Source organism: Numenius arquata, chromosome 6 (genome assembly GCF_964106895.1).
Source record: "Numenius arquata chromosome 6, bNumArq3.hap1.1, whole genome shotgun sequence".
Classification (NCBI taxonomy): domain Eukaryota; kingdom Metazoa; phylum Chordata; class Aves; order Charadriiformes; family Scolopacidae; genus Numenius; species Numenius arquata.
In genome coordinates this window covers 3,469,104-3,495,024 of record NC_133581.1, presented here as the reverse complement: position 1 = coordinate 3,495,024, position 25,921 = coordinate 3,469,104, and the positions used below count along the sequence as shown (strand labels likewise).

At 39.8% G+C, this 25,921-nt stretch overlaps 1 protein-coding gene across 1 annotated transcript in view; it reads left to right on the top strand.

The window, feature by feature from the left end:
* The first annotated feature begins 8,803 nt into the window (after nt 1–8,803).
* The window catches only part of PPFIA1 (PTPRF interacting protein alpha 1), a 55,791-nt gene continuing 38,673 nt past the window's right edge, over nt 8,804–25,921 (top strand). The window contains exons 1-2 of the mRNA XM_074148814.1: nt 8,804–9,200; nt 10,310–10,573. Coding sequence (XP_074004915.1) covers nt 10,310–10,573 — 264 coding nt within the window. The 5' untranslated portion in view covers nt 8,804–9,200. The remainder of the gene's footprint in view (nt 9,201–10,309; nt 10,574–25,921) is intronic.

Sequence of the window (25,921 nt, the reverse complement as noted above, 5' to 3'; positions counted from 1 at the left end):
TGGCTTATACCTATACTTATTTTCCATGTCAGATCCTGACCTAATAACCTTCTTCTCAAAATGCCGAAGGTGAAATTTAGTTTTAAATTACTTGGTTGCCTAGGCAGAATCGGAACAGGAAAATAATATTGGGAACTGAATTTTCTTTGATAGCAGTTTAATACAGCGTATCTATTGGCAGATAATTTCATCTGAACCTTAGGATCACCTTGAAACTGGGGGTGGTTTTTTGGTAAAATCCATTGCTGCCATTCCAAGTTCCATAGTTTTTAGAATTTGTTGCAGTTTTTTTTATGACTTCATTTGGAGGCTGTGTTGTTTTTTAGGCACAGTTTCAGCCAATTCATTTTAGGAAATTAGTATTTTTAGTGAATACTGTGAAGACAGCGGGGAGTTTTCAAATGGTGAAAATAAACCTTTAACTCGTGTACATAAACTAATGATTCACTGAAAGCATTGCTTACAGTTTCATTTGCCTATAAGCTGAAGCCGGTTGCACAGAAAAATCATTTTGCCTTGTTTACATCCATAACGATCTGGGATTGATACCTTAACAAAATTATTATCTTCGCATACACAGGTTAATATTTCAGTGCAGCATGCATCTGAATAATGAAGATAGCGATTGCTGCATACAACTTCATGCAGGCAATGTGCATGTAATGAAAGGTATGTTATCACTTGAAATCTAGTCAGTTAAGGATTAAAAATAGGCTTAAGTGCTATATGAGTTCTCTTTATTTTTAAATGCTTTTATTACTTCACTGTAATATGAATGTCTAATAATAGAGGATCCTGAGTACATAGAAATCATGGTCTGATTTGCTTAGTGCCTACTGCAAAGCCACTTGAAACAGTAGGGGCCTTTGCATAGCAAACAAAGTGAAAATAAACTTTTTTTCCCTTCAAATGCCAATTTACAGGAACAGAAGTGTTACTTCACATGCAAATCCTTTTTACTCTAGTCAGGCTATTTATAAAGCGGATTGCATGTCTTACTAAAGTAATACAATCTCTTGTATTTTTTTTTCTCTTAACAGGTCTCAAAACATTCTAAAACCTGAAGCTTCAATTTTTAAATGATCTGTTTAGAAACCAGCTCCTGTTCTCTCTTGGCATCTTGCGAAATAAACACGTGAAAGGCTCGATATCTACTGAGCTCACTCTGGGATCAGTGCATGCATATACAAGGTGTTTTGGAATAAAAATAACATAATTCTTTCTTCTAGGTAATTGATTTTTCTAGATATCCTGATAGATTGCCTTGGTTCTGAAGCTCTAGGCTCCAGTCTTGCAAATACAGTAATTAATTTCCAGACCAGTTAAAATTAAAAAGAGAAACCTTGGGCTTCTAAATCCAAAGCAACAAAGCCAGTAACAGGACTGCTTATTTCTATGGACATCCACGTTCATTTTACTTGCTTTCCTACAAACAAGCTGTGCTGTTTCTCGCACGTATCCAGCATCCCAGCCCAGATTCATCTCACGCTGGTTTAGACATCTAACTGCAGCTCCCACGGCAGGACTCCGGCTGCCCTAGGCTGCCTCTGTAGTCAATGAGAAGAGACAAGCATCTTGAGCGGGTGATTCATGGACCACACCAAAAGATCTGAATCACTCCCATGGAGTGGCTCTCTTGCTCCACTGATTACAGAGCCAACCAAGGGTAAATGGGTTCATGATGTAGGTGGTCAGTCAGGTGGAATGTATCCAAACCTGTTCTAGTTAGTCAGGAGCTACATTATCAACAGCTGGCTCTGAATTCTTCACTCCAGAGAGTTTCTTTTTCCAATATTATTCACAACTATGTCACATGAATCTGGCCTTTCCTGAAAGGATTCCTTAAAAAAAACCCCACATAGCTAAATAGTGTGCAATCCTATTGCCCTGAATTTATATCTGAATGCAGTTTTAGGTAGGTATCTTTCATTATAGTTCAAAAAAAGCTATTTGAAGTTGTGCTGAAATCAGTACATTCACTTTGTTTGCATTAGATATTAGAGGTACATTTCATTCAAGATTGAAATAAATGATACTTTGCTTTAGAAATTCTTTTTTGCTCAAGGGGATTTCTGCTGCTGTAAATCCATACAAAAAAGACAACAGCTGCAACAATTCGGAACTGCAAATTGCACAACTGAAGCTGAAACTAAGCTGAAAACCTTTTCGAGTTCAGTGGGTTTGTACTTGAGTGGGCTTATGTGGTTTTGGTTGCAGGAATAGCAGCTAAATTTGAAAAATATTTATGGTATTGACATAGCTATGATTCCCATTAAAATAAATCATGGAAGTTCATCTGGTCTCTTAAGAGCTTTCTTCATGTCTTCGGTTTCCTGAGTGTTTTGTGGAGACTTTTCTTCCTATCAGATGCAGTACGTCCAACTCAAAGCCCTCTGAAATTTCGGAGCAGTCAATTCTGATTTGATTTACATCTGCCTAAATCCGACATAGATCCCTGCAGACCCATATGATATAAATAAAATGTTGATGTAAAGAAGAACTGTGTCAAGGCATGGTTTCTAGAAGTCATGGCTTCTGTTGCCGAAGGGCTGACACATTTACTAGTGCACTTATCTTTATACATGGGCATAACCATTAATTACCTCCGTCCTCTTCTTTATAGGCCACCTTCCAGCCTCTTCCCCTCTTGTTCCTTCTCCCTCAGGCAAAGCGTCTCTTCTGTCTAGCTACCTCTGGAGACATTTGTTACGGTAACAGAATAGTCCAGGTCACGTCTATCTACTGACAAAAGAATAATCAGCGCTCTTGGCAAAAATCCTGTTCTTTCATCTATTCATTTTGGTATGAAATGCCTGAAATGTGTTCAAAATGCATTTTGCCGGTAAGTCATTAAGTCATCTATAAAGGACCAGGAGTAAATAAGGTACCGTTGGCACGATTCAGAGGGGGGAAAAAAAAAAATTAAAAAAGCGTAGGCAAACTTGGACTATTTTCAGCAGAGGTTTTGTGCGAGCGTAGGGTGGCTTTGAGGCTCACAAAGGAAATTTCAGTACAAATGAACCATGAAGCACTCTGTGGGCAGAGAAAGCAGCGGATGCAAGCTCACGCTGCTGTGAAGCGAACAGAGGAGCGCTTTGCTCCTTCACCTTCTGGTGAGAAGCTCTTCCTCGCGGGGAGCGGGTGCCAGCAGGTGTTTGTCCTCAGAGCCCCCAGCTCGGCAAAGACTGACACCAACACCTCGCCCTGCAAAACTTGCTGGCAGGAAGAGGTTGCTGTTTTGCTGAGCTTGGATAAACATTAGGATCTAATTTATCATGTGACAGGAAAGGAAAGTATTTTTTTTTTCCCCCTCCTCCCTGTTTTTACCAGCTTTTGTTTGAATTTCATCATGTGCTTTTGAGCTGCAAAGGGGTATTTAACCTGGGTCTCTGAACTGATTACTTTGCTGTCAGCTGATTTAGAGTATGGCTCTTTCTGGAGATGTCTGTAAGTGTTACGTCTCACTAAATGACATGGCCAGGGAGCCAGACCTCTTGCTGAACTTACAAAAGAGGTATCATACTTATTTAGTTAAAAAGACCTGAGCTGCTAAGTGCTCGTGATGTCAGATGGTATATCCTGGGTTACATGCCCAGGAGGAAGAAAAAAGGAAACTGTTTTCCTTGTACTACAAAGTTAATGGGAACGCTGAGAAATATTTGGGTATTTTGCAGTAAATACCTGGGAGTTCTCCTGACTTTATTATTTCATGTGTATTATGTGCAACGCAGAGCATTATGCAAAGACCTGATTATTCAGTCATGTTTGTGGTATTTGAAGTGCTGACCCTCTGTTGATCTGCTCTGGGCTAGGGTGGACTGCACACGGGGAGAGCAATACAGCTTCAAAATCAGGCCTTTCAGATATTTTTGAGGCGCCTCAGAAATTCTGCTGTATCCACAGTCTGGGCTTTGAGCGTAACATTCACAAAGCAAGGTGCCTAACGAAGGTATTTGCAGTATGACATGTGGGAGGCATATTCCTTAACTAGGATATTCTGGATTCAAGTTCTCTCCTGGACTAAGCCATCCTTTTGGGCATGAATAAATACCCAGGTCTTTATACATAAGGAGACAGTGCCTCCCTTTTATATAGCAGACATTTATATGCCATGGGAACGCTGTTCCCACCTGAGGCTGAAACCCATTTCTTAAAAAAGTGCCTAACCACTGACATTTCCATCTCTCCTCTGAAACTTGTGTACGGAGCGATACATGATTTGAAGGTGACAAAGATAAAGGTGACAACTCCTTGAGGCTGAGGACGGTCTACAGTTAAAGCCTCTTAGGTGGGAAGTTGAACCGCAGGTGTGAGGAGCTGGGAAAGCTGAATGTGAGAGTGTCTGTGCCTTGTTAACAAACTGGTTGAAGTGAAGATTAATATGTGGAGTTCATTCATATTTATTCTCCATTTCAGAATTGTGTGGCAGGTTCTTTGCTTCCATAATGAAGCATGATTATAGCTGGTATGACTGTTTATTTTTGATTTTAACCATTTAAGGACAAAACAAAACTTAATTTCAAAAGAAAAACAACCACATTCCAACTCATCCCAAACAGAGAGAAAAGACAATGACATCTTCTAGGATCTAGGTGAATACTGAGGTTCACTTATTAATTTTTTCTACGTAACCTGGCTCAGGATCAGTTAATCTGACTGGATGTATTTGCAGTGTCCGATTTGATAGAGATTATCAAGTCTGCACCTATTACGGTGTTTAACATTCTGCCTTTACATTCACAAAGTCTCCATTTGACTCCTATGTTAAATGCAAATGAAATCAGGCCAGATGCTTTCTACCAACATTATTAGTTTTCATTTTTTATGTGTGATGAGTTGAAGTGAAATTGCGTTTTTTCATGCAGCTGTAAATTCCACTTTATTTTTCAGCCTTGTTTTGCTTTTGCTTGAACATGTTATTTTGAAGATGACACCTTGACAGCTTCTTAGATTGAAGTCCACAGAAGTGGTAGAGCAAAAGTAATCAAGATAAAAGGTGAGGATTTTGCCTTTCCTGGCATGCACTGTCCACCTGAATTCTGACCTGGAAGGACTCCCTCGACTTGCAACATTGGGTACGCACAGCCAGGTCAAATAGTTTCAGCACATTTGAACTCTGAGTCCCAAAGGATGAGGACAAAATAATGAGCACTGTCCTATCAGTAAAGGTATCTCGTGACTCCATCGCCCTCACCACCACAGCTGACACACCTGAGAAACATACTCACAGGGAACAAAAATTCAGAGCTCAGCTTAGGAAGGGGCAAGACACAACCTATAAGGTCTGCAGTGAAGATCTCTGCTGCTCTGCTGGAACTGTTCATTGCTTGTCAACTAGTGGCAGGAAAAAAACTCTGAATCTTCCAAAAACTTACTAAATTTTTAAAAATGCTTTTCAGTTTTTAAAGTCTCACTTTACTAGACTGGTGTCAATTTGACTTATTTATATTTTTATACTATCCTGCTGAATATTGCATTGTAGAGGAAGGAAAGAATTATTTGAAATCCTGGTATGAGGTAAGGAAATACCATCTCTCCTCTTCTGCCGATACATTTTCATCCTATGTGTTTGTGATCATGCTTAGAAAACTGGGTTTGTTTTTCACTTGCACATGAAGAGTTTAAGTATTTTTACTTAAATTTTCAAGAAGTGGGTCAAGCTGGCAGGGTATTTTTGTTTTCTTCCAAGAATCAGACAAAATCAGCACCTGTGGTGTATAAGGAATACAGTCGTCGATGAATTGCATGTGAATTACGGGAAACAATTTTGTTGATGCAGGTAAAGATAGAATTTGGGGCAATGAAATAGAAGCATTTACCTGTAGAAATATGCTTAGAAATAAAGAGCTGATTATGTTCAAGGTAATCTCCAGGACCTACTTTTAAGCATTAAGTAACTGCCTTTGTTTGACCCCAGAAATACTTTGCTGTGGTTCATAAGCATGGCCCAGACTCTGCTGCTAGTTCTACGTTAATGTGAATAATGTGAAAGAAACCCTCAGTGTGGGTTAAACCATCAGTAGCAGGTTGAAGGAGAGGGCCAGGTGAATGATGCCTTCCTTCCTCCCCTCCCATGATCATTTTAAGTAGTAAAATCAAAGCATAGAACTTTCTAAATATATCAAAGCTTATGAATAATAGCATAGAGCTATACTGAGACTATTTGACGACACAGGTTAATTCATAACATTGGGAGGTTTCCTCAGGAAGAGCAGAATTGATTTTTGTTGGGGTTTTTTTTTTTTTTGCTACTCTTTCTATATTGGAAAGTCAGATCTCAGTGTTTATGCAATTACACTTCAATGTTGTATTACTCAGCATTAAGCCTGCGCTAACCAGTATTTGGCAGAACTTGTAATTTGAATATGCCTCATAATATTTAGCTTTTTCCTTAAAGTTCCAGCTCCCAGAGTCATGTGATTCTGTCAGAAACTTCAAGAGGAAAAACAATTATAATCTAGACCTCATGGCTGTAGAGGAAAAGCTTAAAAATGTGATCTGAATTCACCCTAAAGCTCAAATACCAAAGGGAAAGAGCACAATATAACAAATTTTTAATTGTAAAGATTTTTGTATTTGGGGGAAGGAAGAGTCACTCATCAGCGATCCTTTCTATCCAGTGCTAGGTGATAATGTATTGTGTTCACAACTTAAGTGTCATGTAATCCAGTCACAAAAGTGCACAACCTTCAGTGTAGGGACTGCTGCTTTTTGGCACGACCTGCCTCTGCGTAACTGTCCCCTGATGCTTTTCAGAGCTTTCCACTCTGAAAAAGCAAGAATAGGGACCAAAATGCAAATGCTCCATTCATAGTGGTAACACAAATGGAAGAGAGATTTTTTTTTTTTTTTTCTGAGCTTTGCCTACAAACTCCAACCTTACCCGGGTGCATGGAAAATGCTTTAGAAAGAGGCTCATCCAGGAACAGAGTAAAAGCAAGTGGAAAATGTTTACATGCTGTTCTGGAAACAGATTACACAGGGGGAAAAAAAGGAGTTATTTTGTCAGTGTAGCCAAAGCCAGTTTCCAGTGGAGAATAAAGTACGCCGGCGAAGTCAGCTCTTGCTGGAGCTGTGCTGAGGACGTGGTGGCACCGCTTCCTCACAGGGGGAAAGCAGGAGAAGCCTTCGTCGCCCACGCCAAGCCTTCGGACAGCACGCAGGCCTATGAGTTATGGCGGCAGACAGCTCCTTACACCGCTTCAACGGTTCACTGTGTCCCACAGACCCACACAGGTGTTGGCTCTTCTTTACTCACCGCAGAGCCATTAGTTACACCGTTTAATTGGTTAAACCCATCGCCTCACAGCTCTGCTAGCCGTTAAGGCTTGCACACAGGGCTTACCGCCATTCGAATGTAGTCTCCAAGGGTGGAGGTGGAGGGCACCAGCAGTGGGCTGTGGCCAGGGGAGCAGGTCGACAGGGTGGGCTGAGGAGACGGGAGCGGGCTCAGGGATTGGGACAGGGCCCTGCTCCTGCCCAGCGGGCGATGCCTGTGTGCAGGAGCGGGCAGACCCGCCCGGCAGGGCCCTGCCGTGACACGCAGGCCCCGGGAAGGACTGCGATTGCCGGGTCGACTCTGGCACCGCCAGCGCTGATGACTCCCGTCCTGCCCTGTTGCTCAGCCCTCAGCGAGCACGCCTCTTGCCCCGGGGCTCTGCTTTCGGGCGGAAACCCGTGGGCGGCGAGAGTATCGCTTGCCGGGGAAGAGAATGGGCTCGCACCGGCGCCTTCGCGGGGAAGCGGGTCTCGAACCCGCGGTCCTCAAGGAGCGCCCGAGCCTCCCCGCGCGGTGCATTCTGGGCCCCGCACTGATTTATGCAGGAGCCGCAGAGGGCGCCGGGAGAAGCGGGAGGCGGCGGCGGTCGGTGCTGGCGCGACGGGTCGGGGGTCGGCGCGGCCATCGGGGCTCTCCCCAGCGCGCAGGGCCTTTGCCGCCCCCTCGGGCCGCGGCACCGCCGTCGCGGGACGCAGCGGCACCTAACCCGGCCTCAGCCGGCCCATCGCCGGCCACCACGGACGTGGAGGCGGCGGCGGGCGGAGCCGAGCCGGGCCCGGCCCGGAGGGACGCAAGTCCTCCCGCCGCGGGGGAGCCTACCCCGCCGCTCGGTAGGGAGGGCCCTCACGGCGCCGGGGCCTCTGCGGCTGGGCTCGCTCCTCCGGGGGAGCGCTAAGCCCCAGCCGGCTGTGTGCGGACTGCGGGGCCGCGCTCCCGGCGCCGCTGGGGCCTCCGGCGGGGAGCGAGGGAGGCCCGGACCGGCGCTCCCCGTGAGGGGCGGCGGGGGGAGGGCAAGGGGGTGAGCAGAAAAGCCCCAGCTCCTCCGCCAGCATCTTTGTTTGCCGGGGCCTGCCGCGGGGAGTAGGATCGGAGAGACCCGGGCGGGCGAGCTGCCGGTGCCCCTGGCTCTCTTCGGGGCCTTCCTCCCCCGCCTCTGCTTCTCGGGCGCTACCTCCGTTCTCGGCGGGTTTCTTTCACCCCTCTCGGCTGGATATCACCGGTTCCGGAGTATCGTCGGTGGGATCCGGCCAGGGCGAGAGCGGGTGGAGGTTTACCGCAGAGGAAACAACAGGTTTCCCTTCTCCTCGCCTTCCAAGCGACACCAGCGCCTTGCTCTTGGGATTATAAATGTTTGAACTAAGACCCAGGAAACTGGAAGGGGAGCCTCCCGTTGGAATTAACAGAAGAGGAAAGAAGGGAGGCTTTTCCAAATCCTTTACGAGAAAGCTTTTGCCGTTTTCCCATGCTGTCCACGCTCTCTTTAATAATGCGATTGTGACCTGAGTGGAATTTACGAGCAATGAACTAGTGAAGTTTGTTGCACCGCTGCATCGGACTACACTTTTTTTTGTTTTGTTTCTTAGCACATGACTCCCTCATCCCAGCTGTTGGAGGACCTATGGGCCAGTAATAGAGGGATGGGAAGCTGAGACAGTTTATTTTCACATTCTTCTGTTCTGGGGACTTGGCTAGTTAGCTGAAGCTGCTGCTGCTTTTTACTGGATCCGCTCTTTTCTCAGCGGGTTTACTTGTTTTCATGTGCACGGGGTGTTTCAATTAAATAGACATTGGACTAGAGCTGAATGGATGCTTTGCAATCCGAAAGGTTTTTGGGGGTAACAAAAAACTACTAAAAACAGAGAACTGGTACTGCGGGAAACCTGGGGCCTGTTTTCCAAGCCTTTTTATTTTATTGAGCAAGGTAAATAATGTAGTGGTGGTGAAAATAGAGGGCTTATGGTACTCATGCATGAAAATGTCATAAATCACTTCAGGCTGTTCCAAATCTTTCAAGGGATTGAGAGGTCCCACTGTAAGGCTCAGAATAAGTTTAGTTGTCCTTTAAAATGTTCAGATATGAGTGAGAAATTTAAGGTTGAGAACAAACTTTATGGTACCTGAGAGATTGAGAGAACTATTTTTTTCTGATTTGCCTTAGGTTCTTGTAGGTTTGTGATGTTGAGAGAGGCTGGCTGAAGAACTTTAGAAGTCTTAGAGGCTCAGTGAGAGTGTGCAGTAATTATATTAGTTCTTTTTTTTCCATGCTTTTTAAAAAATCTGATGCCTTAGACCCTTGTGATCTGTTAGGGTCTCTTAAAAGTCCTTCCAATTTAATGGTAGTACAGTATTTACGTTTGCATTGTTAATTGTATCCATACACTGCCTTGAATTATTTTTGCTTACCTTTGCTTTTGTTATCCACAGTGACAGCTGCTACCACTTCATAATGAATTTTCTGCTTTTTATTTTCCTTTGCGTGTGTGTCTCCTGAATTGGACTGTGGATTTACCACTAATTTACATGCATCACTTTTACCATAGACACAGCCAGCGTAAGCTCACAGGACTCTTTTAGATACTATCTTTCTATGTTTCAAGCGTTGGAAGCAGCAGATAATGATTCTCAAAATATGCAGTGTAATCACTTACTGGTTTAAGTGTATAATTTTTGGTGGCGTGCTGCATGCTTTATCTTTGTTTTTTAAAGATCTCAGCAGCAGTTTACTCTTAACAAAAATATAAATCCATTAAAATGAGATCACAGTTTGAAACGTAGCTGTAAAAATCTGGTTTTGCAAGAAGTCACAAGATTCTCATTATGAAGTGATGGCTTGATTAAATTGATCGTATACCTTTTCTCCCGCAGTCTTAATGAAATAGTGGCAAACACTAAGGTGTTGGCAACCTTTGCTGATGCTATCATTGGGAAAGCTGAGTTCTTATGGGTAGTATCCAAAGTTCCTTTGCTTATCCTGTTTAGATTTGTTTGACTTAAATTTATGGTCTTTGTTTTGTCTTATTTTGTTTCAAGATGATGTGTGAGGTGATGCCAACCATCAGTGAGGCAGAGATTCCCTCTGGGGGAAATGGAGGCCATGGTTCAGGTTCCCCGTTACAGTCAGATGCTGATTCCCATTTTGAGCAATTAATGGTGTCCATGTTGGAAGAAAGGGATCGCCTTCTGGAAACACTAAGAGAAACTCAGGAGACGCTAGCGTTGACCCAGGGCAAGCTTCATGAAGTTGGTCATGAGAGAGATTCCTTGCAGAGACAGCTCAATACTGCACTTCCACAGGTATGGACACTTTGAAAGGAAGGTACCTTTTGACAATTTTTGTATTCTTTGTGGGTTTCTGTTGGCTTCTTGCATATTTACTTCACTGAAGAGTCAGGTTATGTTAGGGGAAGATCAATCTTGCTTAGACCTTCGTAAAGTATCTGTTGATGCGTGCTCACTTTGAGAAAGACACTAAAGCAAGGTGAGCAGGGAACATCAGCCCTTTCCTTCCAGTATGCTTTTCCCGTTTCTGCCATTTCTTTGGCTTAGCTTGAGCGTAAAGTCTTATCTACATCCTTTTGTTTAATAGAACTTGATGGACTTTCTTCTGTCACTAGTATTTTTTTTTTTAATGTTGTTTCTAACCACCTGATTCATTCACGTGCTTAAGAATTACTTGCAGGCCATTCTGATACCGTTACGGACTTTGGTTTAAAAACTTGAAAGAAGTTTAAGACTGCTACCTTGTGAGTGCCTCCTGAGTTGTCGTGGCAGTGTAGGAGTCTTGAGTGGGGTGTTTAACTCGTATGGTTCCTTTTGGAGAGTTTGGATTTGTTTTTTGTTGAGGAGTTACTGATTATTGACTTTTGGAGTGTACCAGTATACAGCCTGTAGTGCTAAATGTGTTAGGTAGGGCAGTAGTAGGAAGGAAGTTAGTGTAGTTAGTAGTGTAGTGTGTAGTTAGGAAAGGTGACTGGTGTCTACAGAGCTCGGTTTTTATCCGTTGTAGTTAAAAAGACTACAGCTGAACTTTGAACACTTTGAAAAGCATTTGATTGTAGGCAAAGCAGAGGCTGCTTTAAGATGTCATTTAACTGTTGATAGCCTTAACGCTTCCTAGCATGTTCGGTAGTTGTCCCAACTATGTCATGATGATGTTATACTTGCATACATTATTCCAAGAATGCTTACTATTTTTACAAATGTTTACATATCCTTAAATATTGTGGTTCCTGTTTATACACTTTAAAACAGTAGTTTTAAACCCTTCTGTTGCCACTGCTCTCATTATAACATAATCATTGTATGACTCTTGGTATGGTAATTGGTACTGGCAATTACTCAGGGGTAGAAACTAAAAAGTACTACATGTTAATCTAGTTACAACGGTATGAGGGAAATCAGAAAGGGGATATTTTCAACCTTTGCTGCTCCCTGTGTTAAATCATGTGCTGCAGGCAAAAATCATTCTTTGTTTTTTTTGTCGTAATATTTGTGGCTTCTCTTTAGCCGCTATTTCAGGTCTGCTGCATTAATGGATGCCATTAACCAATCATATCATCTGTAAACTGTTAGACTTGAATTTGTGGATAAGTAGAATCACCCGAAGCTCTAAACTGTACTGTGCCTCTTTTCCCTTTTCAGTTCTCAGCTTTCCTTCCTAAATCTAGCAAGCTACTTACATGTAAACATTACTTTCTAAACATTTCTAAAAGATTAATGCAGTTAAAAAAAAAAATCCCATTTTCAAGAATGTCATAATTGTATGGTTTCGTGTGAAATCTATAGGAAAGCAAGTCTCACGGTTCGGTTGAGGGAGAGATTTTACTGTAATTTTATATAAATACACAGCAGTGTAGGTTTTGTAGATTGCTGTTGAAAAATGCTGTTGTCGTGGTGTGAAAACTATGCCACTTTGGTCCTCAGTGGTGCTTAAGCTCAAATGATTGCGGAAGGTGATGATTGATGATGCTTTCAAAAGTTAAAAATATTTTATTATTCTAGCTACAATCAGAAATAACTTATGTATTTGGCAAGTTTTTGTTTTGGTAAAGATTCAGTTACTTCATAGGTGTAAATTTCTGAGGAGGTGAAAAGATGTGGGTTGTTTTTGGTTGTTTTTGTTTTTTTTTTTTTTTTAAATTCTAATAAGCATCTAGGAGAACTTTGTGGTGACTGTAATATTTGAAACTATTCAAACTTTTTTGTTAATTATTTCAAGCTGAGCATTCTTTTGAACTACAGTCTGAAATGACCCGTTGTTTAGCTGTGGATTTCAAGGAGGGGTTGAAGCAGGATAACTTTAAATTTACTGACAACTGTGTTATATTTTTTTCAGGAAAGAAGGGATTTAGTAGTGTACGTTTCGTAAAGTTATTATCGTAGTAGTTATTTTCAATTTAGTTGAAAGAGATGTGAAGATCAATTTAACTAGTTGTACAAATACTAATATAATTGCTTGAATTACTAAATCACTATGTAACCAATGTGTTATTTGTCCCTCAGAGGGGGCATGTAGCTTGTAACACGTCTTTGTGGCTGATTTTGGAGTACTTTATCTTAAGGTGTACTGAATTGAATTGTTTGTACGCTTTTCCTGTTTCATATATTTAGCTGAATCAGCCAGTTAGACCGTTCTGATGACTGATGGAAACTCCTTGTATAAAAGAAGGAATGCCAGATTGACTGCTTTTATACCAAAAATACTTTGTTGCTTTTAGTATGAAGACACTCAATATTTAATGGCATCCCTGTACTTCATTCCTTACTTTCACTGAGTTTCTGTGTATAAGGAAGAGGCTTACCCTGGTGTGTGTATATAATTACAAAATGGCAAATTGGTACTTGTGTATTTGAACATCTTGTAGATTATAAAAGTAAATGCAATTTATTCTGCAGTAGTGATGTGCATTCTCTGGAGTGTCAGAGAAGTAGACTTTTGTAGTGTACTTGTAGTGTGCTGGGCAGTTAGTAATTTAAAGGCATCAGTTCTAGCTCACAGAAACCTGAAACAGCTATTTAGAGTATGAAGTCTTTTGTTCTGGATGTCTAGTTCACAGAGAAGAGCTTTCTAATCTTATATGTATGTGCTTTATCTGTTACATCTACACAGAGTAAAACTGACAAGTTTTTCTTGTACGGACAGCTGGAAATGAAATACATCAACATTGTCTTGATAAAATAACTGGATTCTTGGCAATGCTTTTTGTTTTCTGGGAGTTCCCTTCTATTACACATTACCCTAGTCAAACTGTACTCTGACCTTGGAAGATGAACTTGATGAAATCAAATTGCTGTGCAAGAGCTTAAATTTATTCTTCCTAGAATTTTTCACAGAAAAAATGAAAATTAACTTTGTACTTTGAGAGCTTACAGAACTGCTATTTCTAATGTAAACACATTCAATTATGATTTAATTACGGTCAGAAGAATAACTCCTCTCTGTTATTTTCCATGCCCTTAATGTGTCTTCTAGAGTGTGTTCTACAAAATTCCAAGGTTAGTGTGCTTAAAATTTCAAAGTTAGTCTGTGAAACAAACAGGGCGCTACTGCATTTAAAAGTTAAGTTTTGAACTTAAGGTAGCTGAGGTCCAAGTGACTACCAGTTCTTGCTATGAAGGTGTTGCAGGTTGGGGTTCATTTTGCTGGTAGAATTTAATGTAGAAATGTCTCTAAATGACAACAAGATGGTTGGTTTGGATGGAGAAGACTGGAGTTGAATTTGCAGAGACTCTGGTACATAGCAGAAATAAAATCACAGTTGATGAATTCACGGCAACTTTTATCAGGATGACAATTTTAATATGTCTTTTAAGAATTTTATAAGCTGATGTAGAAATATTACGCTTCTGTAATACAGCAACACTCATTAAGATCCATCTTACTCTTGTACTCTTACTCTTCTGGTCTTAAATTTATCATATTTTATTTTCATTTCTATGCAAGGTAAGTAAAATAAGTTTTTTCTGTATTTGTGATGGTACTGTTCATAATTTCTGTATTCTGCAACATATATATAGGGGCAGATGAGAACTTTCTGTCGGAGGCTGTGTGTGTGTCTGTGTAAATAAGAGCACTTTATTGCAATGTGGAGTTAAATGTGGGAAAAAGAAGCTGCCTGTAATTTTGGTTTGGCTTCAGCTTTACTAGGTTGCCCATCATATCTTAATTTAAAGTGAGTCTCTGGCAGACCGTTTTTAGGTGCTTTCTATTTATAGTTAAATATTCTATCATTACTGCACACTTCAGTTAAAAATAGTGTGTGATCTTTTATATTTGTATTCAGTTAAGTTCAGGTATGTCCCTATAGAATGATCTTTCTTAGACAGTCTCAGAAATACTCTTTGATGTCTCGCACAAAAGAAATATCTGAACACTTGGTTGGAAGACTTGCCCTTGTATTGTTTTATAATGATGAACTTAAGGATCTAGTTGCCATTTTAATAACGGTGTCACTTGGATTTCCTCCAAACAAGTTTTCAATAATACAGGATGTCATAGATGTAGAAATGAGGTTTTGAATTGTACATAGTCTGAAGAACACAGTTGCAGAAAGTACATTAAATAACGGGCTTGCCAAGCTTTGCAGCAGCTGAGATTTCCGTAGCGTTTTAAGTGCAGCTTCATTTCCAGTATTCACAACTCTTCAGCCTTGAGGTGACAGAGCTTATACTTCTTACTCTGGCAAGATGTGGTACTGGCGTCTAAATAAAAGACATTAATCTCAGCAGAGCGCCATGTGTCCAGAAATGATAAAGATCCAGAAGGATTTCAGATGTGCAGGTGTCTGTCAGAGCAGACATGTCCTCTGGTTCTCATCCAGTTCTGACAGCAAAGATGAACACGACTCTTTCCATGGCATTTTGACAACTATCATTTTAGTTTTGTCTATGTTAAGTTTCAGGTGCTAAATCTTACTTGGCTCTTGCTGTTAGTAAATTACTGGATAGATTTGTCTTTACGCTGGCTTAAGTCAGATGGAGATAGGAGTTAAATGTTCGGAATTCTTCACTGACTATATCAATAAACCTCAACTTCCCTAACACTTCTCTCTTTGCAAGGCATAGAAACAGACAACTTTTGTCCAAAACCTTCAGAATATGAAGTTCTCTGAAAGTACACTCTATGATTAGGCAAAAAGAGGAGCTACACTTAAATAATATAGTAGTGTATGTTGAGGACCAAGTCTCCACCATTTGTTCTAACTTAGTGTCTCATTTCAATACATTTGGTTGAGTTTGTTTATTGAAACATCCCATCCCTACCCAGCAGACATCTGCTTGCCTATTGTTAGCAGCTTGCTGTTTATACTGTGCTTTTAATTTAAGTTATCTTGATTATAAATAGACCTTTCAGCTAGATTAAATTTAGAATGAGTTTTAGGTTTTCTTGGTATTTGAGGATGAACTTCAGTGCTGTTAGAGTGTCCCATCAATCCCTTTAATAAAAAGAGATTATGACGTCTGAAACTATTGTTTTTATTTTCCTTAGCTTATTTATAGGAACGATGTTTTGGTGACAATGCAGAAATGCTTCTTGTTTGTTTGTAATAGTGGATGTAGCCCTGAAAGATGAGCTAGTGATTATTTTTTGCTACTCTTCTGTTACTGTGTACAAATGTCTGATAATGGGTTTATTCGCGTTTGGTGTGCTGTAGTCTAACCTGCAGTCTGTCTAACAGGCTGTATAGAAGCTGGGGAGAAAAGAGTATAATCGAAACAAGCTGTTTTAAAAATCTATGGTGTGTTTAGAACCAAGTGAACTTCACATATTTGCTCATCTATGCTAACTTGCCTGTAGCCTCTGGTACAGCAGGTAGTGCTTATTTTGGTATTCTGAGAATTCTTTGTCTGCAAGCCCTTCTATTTTTCTCTGTTCTTTTTAAAGTATAACTAAAAGCTACTTGAAAGAAGTTTGTTAGCAACACTTAAAGAATCAGTGTGGCTACATAGTTGCAATTTCCATCTACATCTTAAGGGGAAAAAAAAAAAAGAAAAAACCTCTTGGGTATTTTTTTTTTTTTTTAAAGATAAATATGAATTAAAAATGCAGCCTCCCCCCTTCTTCCTTCTAAGTTCTTAATGTTTTAACATCCACTGGCCTGTGGCTTTTGGTTTCTCCTCTCTGGTATTTATTTAGGAGAGGTGGATGTTGGTTTTACTCACTATAGGATTTGAAGTTAGAATTAAGAGTGCACATTTGTTTGTGTTTTGATATATGTAGATCCCTTATGGTTGTCAGAGTTGATGTTGTCAGAGAACTTGAGTTTTTGGAGAGAACATTTAGTAATCTCTTACTATCTATTACTAAATTACTATCTATTATTAATTTTGGGTTTTGCTCTTCCTAAGTTATGTCATGGAACGTAACTCCTACGAACGTTACGTAGGAACCTAAGTTCCTACGTCATGGAACTCAATTAATATAACTCACACTAACTTAATATTGCTTTTTTTTTTTTCAGTTTTCCTGCCATAAAGGAATATCATAGAGGTCTTCAAGTAAGCTACTTTAAGCAGTTTAGGCAGCTTAAGTCACTTTAAGTCTGAAGGCTGACTGGTATCTGTTGACATATATTAGAAAATACTTATCGTAATCTCTTGTGCATATGGATCTCAAGCTACAAATACCGAGAAGGGATAAATTTGCATTGTATGTGTCAGGTAATCTGGGTGTTCGTAACTTTCCAAGCATATTTTTTGGTAAGCCTGCCTGTGGATTCTCCAAGTGTAAACAGGGAAATGTGTGGCAATTCTTGCCAGGAAAAATGTTTTCACATTCTCCAGGCTGAAAGAAGAATTATTATTTTGCTGTTGAGTGGAGTGAGTTTTTTATTCAACTTGACTTTTTCACAGGAGTGTTTGGAAATACTGTTTCTGCATTTTGTAAACTCCAGATAATTATGTGGTGAGCTGAATACGTCTGTAGGGTGCTTGAGGAGATGACTCTTCTAGTTCGTATATTCGGAATTGGAGGAGTCCTGTGATTACAATACTTGTTAAAGTCAGTGCTCAGTTTCATTTTGATTTGTTGTTTTTCCTTTAGGTTCTCTGTGAATTGATGTGAATAGTTGGTTAACTTGGTTTTTGCCTATGACCTTTATCTATTTCAGACTTTACCTTGGGTTCCGTATAACCTCTAATGAAAATCGGCTCCTTTTCTTCTAGTTCGCATGACAAGGCTCTGGGGCCTGTTCCTACAGTGGCCAGGGCTGTAACATTTTTAAGGAGAAAAGCTTTGTTGCTTAATCTTCTCTTCTGCTATTCCACAGTGGAAGCCTTGAACTTTGCTCATTTGTTTATGTTTATGTCTATGTTTATGTTCCTCAGGATATGGTTTTTGCAGATGGCAGTGAAAAATCTTAACGGGAGTATAATTTTGGTTGCATTTGAAATATACTACGACTTTGGGTACATATGAATAAGAAGAGTAAACATATCTTTTCCTGTAGTTCATCTGTTTTATGGTTATGTTTTCAGAAATATAAATGTTTAGAAAGAATATTTTGTTTTAGAACTTCTATCCCTGCCCATGGCAGGGGGGTTGGAACTCGATGATCTTTAAGGTCCCTTCCAACCCAAACCATTCTATGATTCTATGAAGTGGTCCAAGATTCCTTAATGAAAAGATCTTTACGTTACCAGTATGAGGCATAATCAGATATTGTCAGGACAGATCTTAAACAAGGACCATCACTTGTTTAAACGGCCACGCGGAAAAAACCTTGAAAAATGCGATATGCACATCCTTCTAGTTTTGTTGAGGAGAAAAAAGAGCTTCCACTTGGAAAATAAACAAGTGTTTTCTATTTCTTGTGATAGGAAAATGTGCAGCCTTGATTTTTGTTTATTTTTAATTTTTCAGATTTTTTTCTCCCCCCTCCCCCTGTGTAGAACACTAGTCTCTGTTTGGGTATGCTCTGAGCCATGCTGTGTTGTGCTATTGCTAGTACATGGGAGAGTTCGGTGTCTAATTCTGTTTCACATCTAGTTGTCTAGAAATATTCTGAAGCACAGTGTTTGCTTTCTTAAATCCTACCTCCCATATAAATACATATCAGATTTGGTTCTGTTCAGTTTAAATTACGTGTAGGGAAACAATTTTTTTAAATGCATTATTTGCCTTTTATAAAGAATTGCAGGGTAGATTATCTGGTAGAAATGAATAAAGAATGTAGACCATGGGTTAATAAGCTTTTTACTGTTGAAAGAAGTGAGATATTTTTTTTTCCCCACCTCAAATATACCGTGCACAGTGTAAGGGTATAATTACATAAGCATAAGTAGCTGAATAATTTATGTAGTTAAAAAAAACAACAAACCAAACCAAAACAAAAAAAACCCAAAAAACCCCCAAAACCACAAAACAAAGCCACCTTAAGATGTGCAGTTTAAATAAAGATTTTTTTCTGTCGACTTATACAGAGTTTAGACTGGCTTGATGTATAGTTGTAAGATCTAACTAAGAATGTTCATGTAAAGAAACTACCTTGCAGTTGGTGAGCTTTATTAATAACTGTCTTCTCAATATTGTCGGTTTCCTGTAGTGAGAAATGGTGTTTATTTTGAATTGCTTGAAAAGAAATTTTGGCTGCCCAAATCCTTGGTGTAAGAGCTAAAACTTTCTTTAATGTGGAGAGGTCTCACTCAATAAAGAGGATTATAAATCCCTGTTATTTAAATGATGCTAGATTCATGATTATCTCAGTAAATAGTAACCAATTTTATTAAGCTGTTCTAGTGCTATTTCTGAATTTTCAAGCACAATCATGAAACAAGCCACTGAAAAGGGAGAGAGATATCTGAAAATGGAATTGCTTGTTTGTTTTATTGTGTGCTTCACAGAATGCTTGATATGAATGTTTTCTCACTGTGTAAATCAAAATTGTTTTGAAAAAGAAAATTGAGGGAAAAGGGAATTACGCTATATGCATCTAAAAGGACTTTTGTTTTCCTCAATCGCACGGTTTAAATTGTGGATTCTCAAATTCTTATGTGAGCCTGTCACAAAAATAATTTAGCAATAGTTTTGCCAATGGAATGTCATAGTCAAAACTCCCCTTTTCTTTGCACTCCTATCCATAAATGGGGTATCTGCTGGCTCAAATGGTGCTCTGTAATGTGGCGGGTTGATGGGTCTCCGTTAAGCTTGGTGAATGAATAATACTGGTACTGGACTGAAATTCTGTTACTAGCTGTGCTTTTCACTGTAGTTTGTGCTTGAGTAAGAGCTGTGGGTTTACTGTTACCAGTGGGAACCTGAACTCTGTGTAACTGTATATTCTTTAAGGTTCTGTTGTGTATTGTATTTGAAGTCCTGACTGACATCTCACGCTTGAATCTCTTGCTTCTACCAAGAATTTGAAACACAAAAGGTAGCCCATGTCTTAACTTGGAATACCAGGAATAAAAGAAACGTTTGACCCAAATCAAAGGCCATTTAAAGACTTAAATGGGATTCTGTTTTCAGAGAGTTACCTGTAGTACTAGAAGTTCTTCAGATAATCTAATTATGGGGGTAAAGGGTGACCTGAGAGGCCAAGGTTGGAAGAGCAGATCATGTATGGGCAGCAGTCTTGGACGTATGGGTGAATCTGGTTGGGGTTTTTACATGATTATGCATGTCAGGTAAACTTCTCACTTCAGAATATCTCTTCAAGGCTCTCTTTATTGCTGGATTGCATTTGGGTGAATAACTGAAAGTTTGGGTTAGATAATTTCAGGGATGCCTGAGGGGTACCACTGTGAATTTTCTTTAAATTTTATTTTTATTCCCGAGTAATATGTTTTTTCATGCAGTATTATCACCTTTTTGCAGTTCATGGGGAAAAGGCTTGGAAGGTCATAACACTCTTTTAGCTTTGTGTTGAAGAACACGAGGCAGGTGCATCCAGTAATTTATTCCTTTTAGAACATCCAGCTTGAGTTTTCAGAATGTCTTTTGAGGGTGTGGTTCAACAACATTATCTTCCAAAAGCTGAGCCTTTGTTTTAAGAAATCTGGAATTGCTTTACTTCGTGTAAAGTGGAAACGAAACAAGCTTTTTAGGATTTTAGCTCTTGCTAAAATGTCCATACGGGAGAGAAGCTGTCCTTTTCCCCTCCTATAATCTTAATTATGCTGAGACTTGTATTGGTGTAACTCTGATCCCCTGTAGGAACTGCGGTCTTTAGAGACTGCGTAATGCTCTTCTGTATTTTGTGCAATGGTTATAAAATATTAAGTCCTGGGAGGCACTAGAGGAGAAATGGGCCAAGCATGTCTCTGCTCTCCACTGAGTGGGAGGCTGCAGGGTTTCCCAGTTGCGTCATCTTTCCCTTGTTTGTAGCCCAGTGTGGAATAGGAGCTTCTTCCTCTCCTCAAACCAGGTTCGCCACCAATCCATCTTTCACTTCAGCGCAACTGTCGATTATGGATATCTTTTGTGGCAGACAAAAAACTACTCGGAACATTAAAAGAAGCTTAAAATCGCCTTATAAAACAACTCCTTGACACTTAATCTATGTTGTTAAGTTTTTCTGTGTTTAAATACCAGACTTGGCTGTTGTAAGACCTGAGACTATACTCTTTTTGCATGGGCTTTAAAGTTGCCTTTATTTGTAAAAATTGAGCAACTTTTCCGCGGAATGGTCCAGTTGTTTTTATTCCAAATATTGCAGATTTGGATATATTTAGCTTCAGTTAGCGCAGTAAATGCACTTAGCATGTAAACTGGGGTTATAGAGTACAAAGAAGTAGAAAAATAAAATGTAAAGAGCCTGTGAGTTGAATTTCCTGCTGAAGGCACGTATCTGTCCTCATTGAGTATTACTTGCTTAAACAAGTTTGAAATTATAAGACTGAAGTGTTCATCACTTGGCAAAAAAAAATAAATATATATATATACATAATAGGAGAGCACTGAGGGGGAAGTACATGTTGCTGCTTGTTTAATGAGGGTGGCTTGGCCAGCCTTATTCAGATATTCCCAAACACTCCCTTTTAACATAGTGTGAAAAAAGCACTTTACAACTACTGGCCACAGAACTAAACCTGACAACTGGAGGCCAAGATGAATGATTAGAATAGGGCAGGGCCGGGCCTCAGCTGCTGCTTACACTTTCTGCAAGCACAAGTATCTTGTCGCTGAAATAATCATGCATGATGGATCTTGTCCTGGGTCTATCTCTAAAAAAAAAATAGTGAAGTGTTAGTCATGTGAAGATTAATTTTTATTTTTTTTTAAAACAGACTGGAACGCAGTATTTAGGATTTGATAATTTTTAATTCATAAAAGTCATAGGAATTCAATATTAGATGTCGACTGAGCCAGAGTTGTTCTGTTTCTTGTGTGTGCAGTATGTTTAGAGTTGATACACAGAAAAATACATTTATTTCTTTTTTTTAACCAAGGAAACTGACAGTTCAACTCTGTTTAAAACTCGGAATATCTTGCTATGGCTTTTGTAGTAGCTATTTATCCTTCATAATGTGGGGGTTCCAGGAAAAATACTGAACTGTTAAATTTTCTCAGCGTATCTTGCAGTTTTACGGTTTGGCATTTTTGAGGGACATTGTATGCTGTGAAATCCTGCATGGGATCCCAGGAAATCCTGACCAACTTCACGTGGAGAGGAAAAACTTCAATGAAATCTCTATAGTGTCATATTAAAGATGGAGACTGGTTTTGTCCCATACCTTGTCAAACTGGTAATGCAAGATTCTTCCTCTTTAATTAAGTACATCTGTATTCTCCTTTTGCCATAGTGGGTATGGGTGTGGGTAGGTTTCTTCACTGACATGGACTCCAAAAATGGAGATGCCTAAAGCTACAACTAAGAAGTTGTGCTGCTACTTACTGTATTAGTAAGTAGTGAGAATAGACTGGGCTAGGGGTGCAGGAATGTGGTAATTTATATTGTGAAACAGAATTCACCAATTTGGAGTATAACTGAGAGACATTTGATTTTCTAACACCCCCCAAGTTTTGTAAACTTATTTCTGTGTTAAGGTAAACTATTCTGGAATGTTGGTACTTGGACGGTACAGTGTTGGAAAGGATTATTCTGTTATTGACCAGTCTCAACAGTGACAGTTCTACATGAAGTAGGCAGACGTGTCCCAGGTTGAAAAGCCTGTTTTTCAATGGTGACTAAAGTTTTCCCGATATGTGTTTTAGCTGATCTTGTACATTTTCCAAGTTCAACAAGCTTGGTATGGTTTTGCATACTTTTTGTGCCGTATCTGCCCTTTCAGGGGATGTATTCATGTACATCCAAGAGCAGCTGAGGTGGAACATAACCACCACAATGAAAAGATTCTAGCCATGTGATGGGAGAAGATTTTTCTCCTACCATTGCATACGAATAAATGTTCAATTTCATGGAAGTCTTGAAGAACGCTCCTGTATTTCCTGCGCTTGCTGCTAGGCAGCTGTTATCTTACAGCTGTTGTAATGGTTCTACTTCTGGACTTCCTTACTCAGAAGATTCACAATGTTGCCTGAGTAGGGACAATGTTTTAAAAGTATTTTACAAAGACAAGAAAATAGCTTAAAACGAGAAACTAACGTTTCTGGTTAGTGTTCGGTTTGTTCGTTTCTTCTTAATCCTCTGTGCCTGCTGTTAAGCTGCAGGGTTTGACCCCCAGGTTGAGTATTTGGAGAAGGCCTTTGGGAAAAAAATAAGTATTTTGGTGTATTTGGTTCCCTGGATTGATATGTAATCTTTGATACACATCTGTAGCTTTAAAAGTAGTTTAAAAGTCTATGTTAGGAAGGCTGTGGTGAAAATGGGTAGTGTCCGCTCTGGGTTATCTGAAAATGTACCCTGTGTGATCTACCGTATTTTAAACAAGTCTCAGATGCTGGCAGTGATTTGTTAAGGTTGATGAAAAGATTAACAAACTAACTGGAGAAATTATGGATTCTTAAGCTTTCAGTGATTTTAATGAAGGTCAGTTGCCCTACAAGAAGATGCTTACCAAACTGCAGGTAGTTAGACCTAAAGAGGAGTAACTGGATGAAGTTTTCTGACTTGTTTAAACACCTTCATGTTCTCTTTCCTTAATTTCACAGAGCTACAAAGAAGTTGTAGGATGCAGCTGTGGCTCGGTTTTGACTCCCAGCACGTTACCAGCAAAACAGTCTTGTAGCTGTCATTCGTGGCATATATGACTATTGTATTCACTGTGTTGTATGTAGGTCTAATTAATGGTGGAGCTTGGGAGGTGCTCGGAGATCGGCATGTGTACCTTGCAGTGCAAAGTACAGTATGTAATCAGTGATTGTTGGCTCTCCGGTGATGAACAAAGATACATTTTTGCATGAGGCTTTGCCCCCTAGTCTTGTATACAGAACAGCACTGTTTTGCTGGGTTTAGAGAAAATTAAATGCAAGAGTATAGGCAGTAATGATTTTGTTAGTTTGGGTGGTTTGTACAGGCTGTAGTTAATGATTTGAGTGTCGGTGGCTCCTGTTGGCCCGTCTTCCACCTGTGCTTTGCTCTGTGTACTTGGGTTTACAGGCTCACTTTCCAAACTGTCTGTGGGGTGTATAAAGTGACAGTTGATAAGTGTGGTGAAAGGAAGACCTCTGATCCTTCAACGAGTGAGAGGCTGGATCCAGCCATGGCTGGGTTCTCGTACTTTTACTCCCCCGCCACCAAATAGGACGTGTCTATTAAAAATGTGTTAATTCAGGGAGGGAGAACGTGGAACTGATGTGTTTCTACCTCCCTTTTCCTGTTCCTCCTGCATTCCCCTTGCAAAGCTGTGAAATACCACCCTTCTTCCTTTATGTTTTCTTGCATTTCAACATGCAGCGCTTCCTGACAGCTCCTAGCAATGAAGTCTGGATTTAGTGCTTTGTAGTTCAGGCTCAGTGAACACCCCACATAAATTTAAGCAACTCACTCAGGATGGTAACTGGAAACCCATTTATTACCATGGAGACTTGGTCGTGCCATAAGCTTTTCCATTTTGCTCTTGGGCACACACGTTTGGTACCTACTGGCTGTGAATTGAGAGTTCTTTTGCTCATTCCTTGTCACACACCAGGCAGTTGATTCTACTTTGAGCTCCGAAGTGGACTGGAAACAGCAAGTTTCATTCCAGAGCAATAACATTATGCAACTGTAAACACTTTAAAACTTAATTGCCTGTTTAGGATTGAGCAGTGTTAATGACAAAGCCTAGATAGGTCAATCCCAGAGGTAAGCTTGGAGAATACTGTACTAAAAAATAGGGCCAGAATGATAAAGAGTTACTCGGGTTTAGTATTAGCCGCTGGCAGCAACATTCACGTGTTTTCATGCAGTGTCACAGTTTTTTATAGAGGGGGAAAAAAAAGGTGGGTTTTTTTTTGAGTTAAGGAAAATGTAAACTTCTGAGAATTGTCTCAAGGTAGTATTAAACGTTTTAAAATATCTCAGTAGCACCAGTTGGAATGTGAGAACTTTTTTAATGGTAAAGAAGTCTGCACCTGTGTTTTGGTCTTTGGAGTTATAAACCATCTTACGCCTAAAGAGAAATAGGAAAGGAGGTTGATACATTAATTACATTACAAGCTACAGTGTATTCTCACGATGGTGGGTAGTTAGCTGTAGTTGGAAAAACGGTGACGTTGAGCATGAGAAACCTTTTAAGTGCTCTGAAACACAAACGTTTGACGTAACTATATTTTAATATTACTTTAAGTATTTTCTTACACTCCCTCTTAAGTGGTTGGGGTTTTTAAGAACAAAAGGTGAACTTACTTCATAGAACTGATTCTCTTAATGCTTGAAATAAGTTTCATGTTTGCCGGTTAGAAAATCCAGGCTTCTTGATACTCACTGGAAGTTAATTTCAGTAGGTGAAAAGCAAAATATTTTCCTTTACACACAGTAAAGCTTATTTTTCTCTTTCCCATTAGCACATGCCAGAGATATGGGAAGGTTGAAAGCAATCTGATTTATTATGCGGAACAGGCAAAGCACAATTTTGTTTCTTCTGGATTTGTTGTTGTTGAAGTGTGTGGAACTGTGTTTTCTTGGAAGGCTGGATTTAATGATTAAAACATGTCAATTCTTTTCAGTTTTAACTCTTTAACACCCTTGAACTATTTCATAAATCTGACTGTTAGCTTAGGGAAAAAAAAAAACCAACAACAAAAAAAACCCAAAAACAAACAAACAAACAAAAAACTGGTGTGACATAATAGGTACAAAAATTTGCTTGCTACAAACTTCCAAATATACTGGGGATGTTGGTCACTGTGTGCTGCGTAAAGCCCTTAGGTTTAAAATGAAGTGGCTGTGATATACCCTGTTAAGCTTAGATATTTAGCTTTTCTTTGATTGTTTTGTTTAAGACTGTTTATTTGGCCTTTTCACGCATGCATTGTTTGGAGTAACTGTGATTTATATGTAGTGTAAATAACATGATGGAAACTTATCTTAGATTCCACTGGTTTCTCATCCCTGATGGCCTGCACTTTCCCCACTTGTTCTTCTCATCCTCTCTTCAGCTTCTTGGATTTTTGAGTGGGTTGTTTGACACACAGGCTACAGAACAGAATGTTATCAGTAAAACAAAATATTACTTGGAGATTAAACAGATAAATTCTGCTCATATACTTCTGGTAGAGATGTTCCTAAAGGTGTAACAGTTGCATCTTCATCCTTGTAT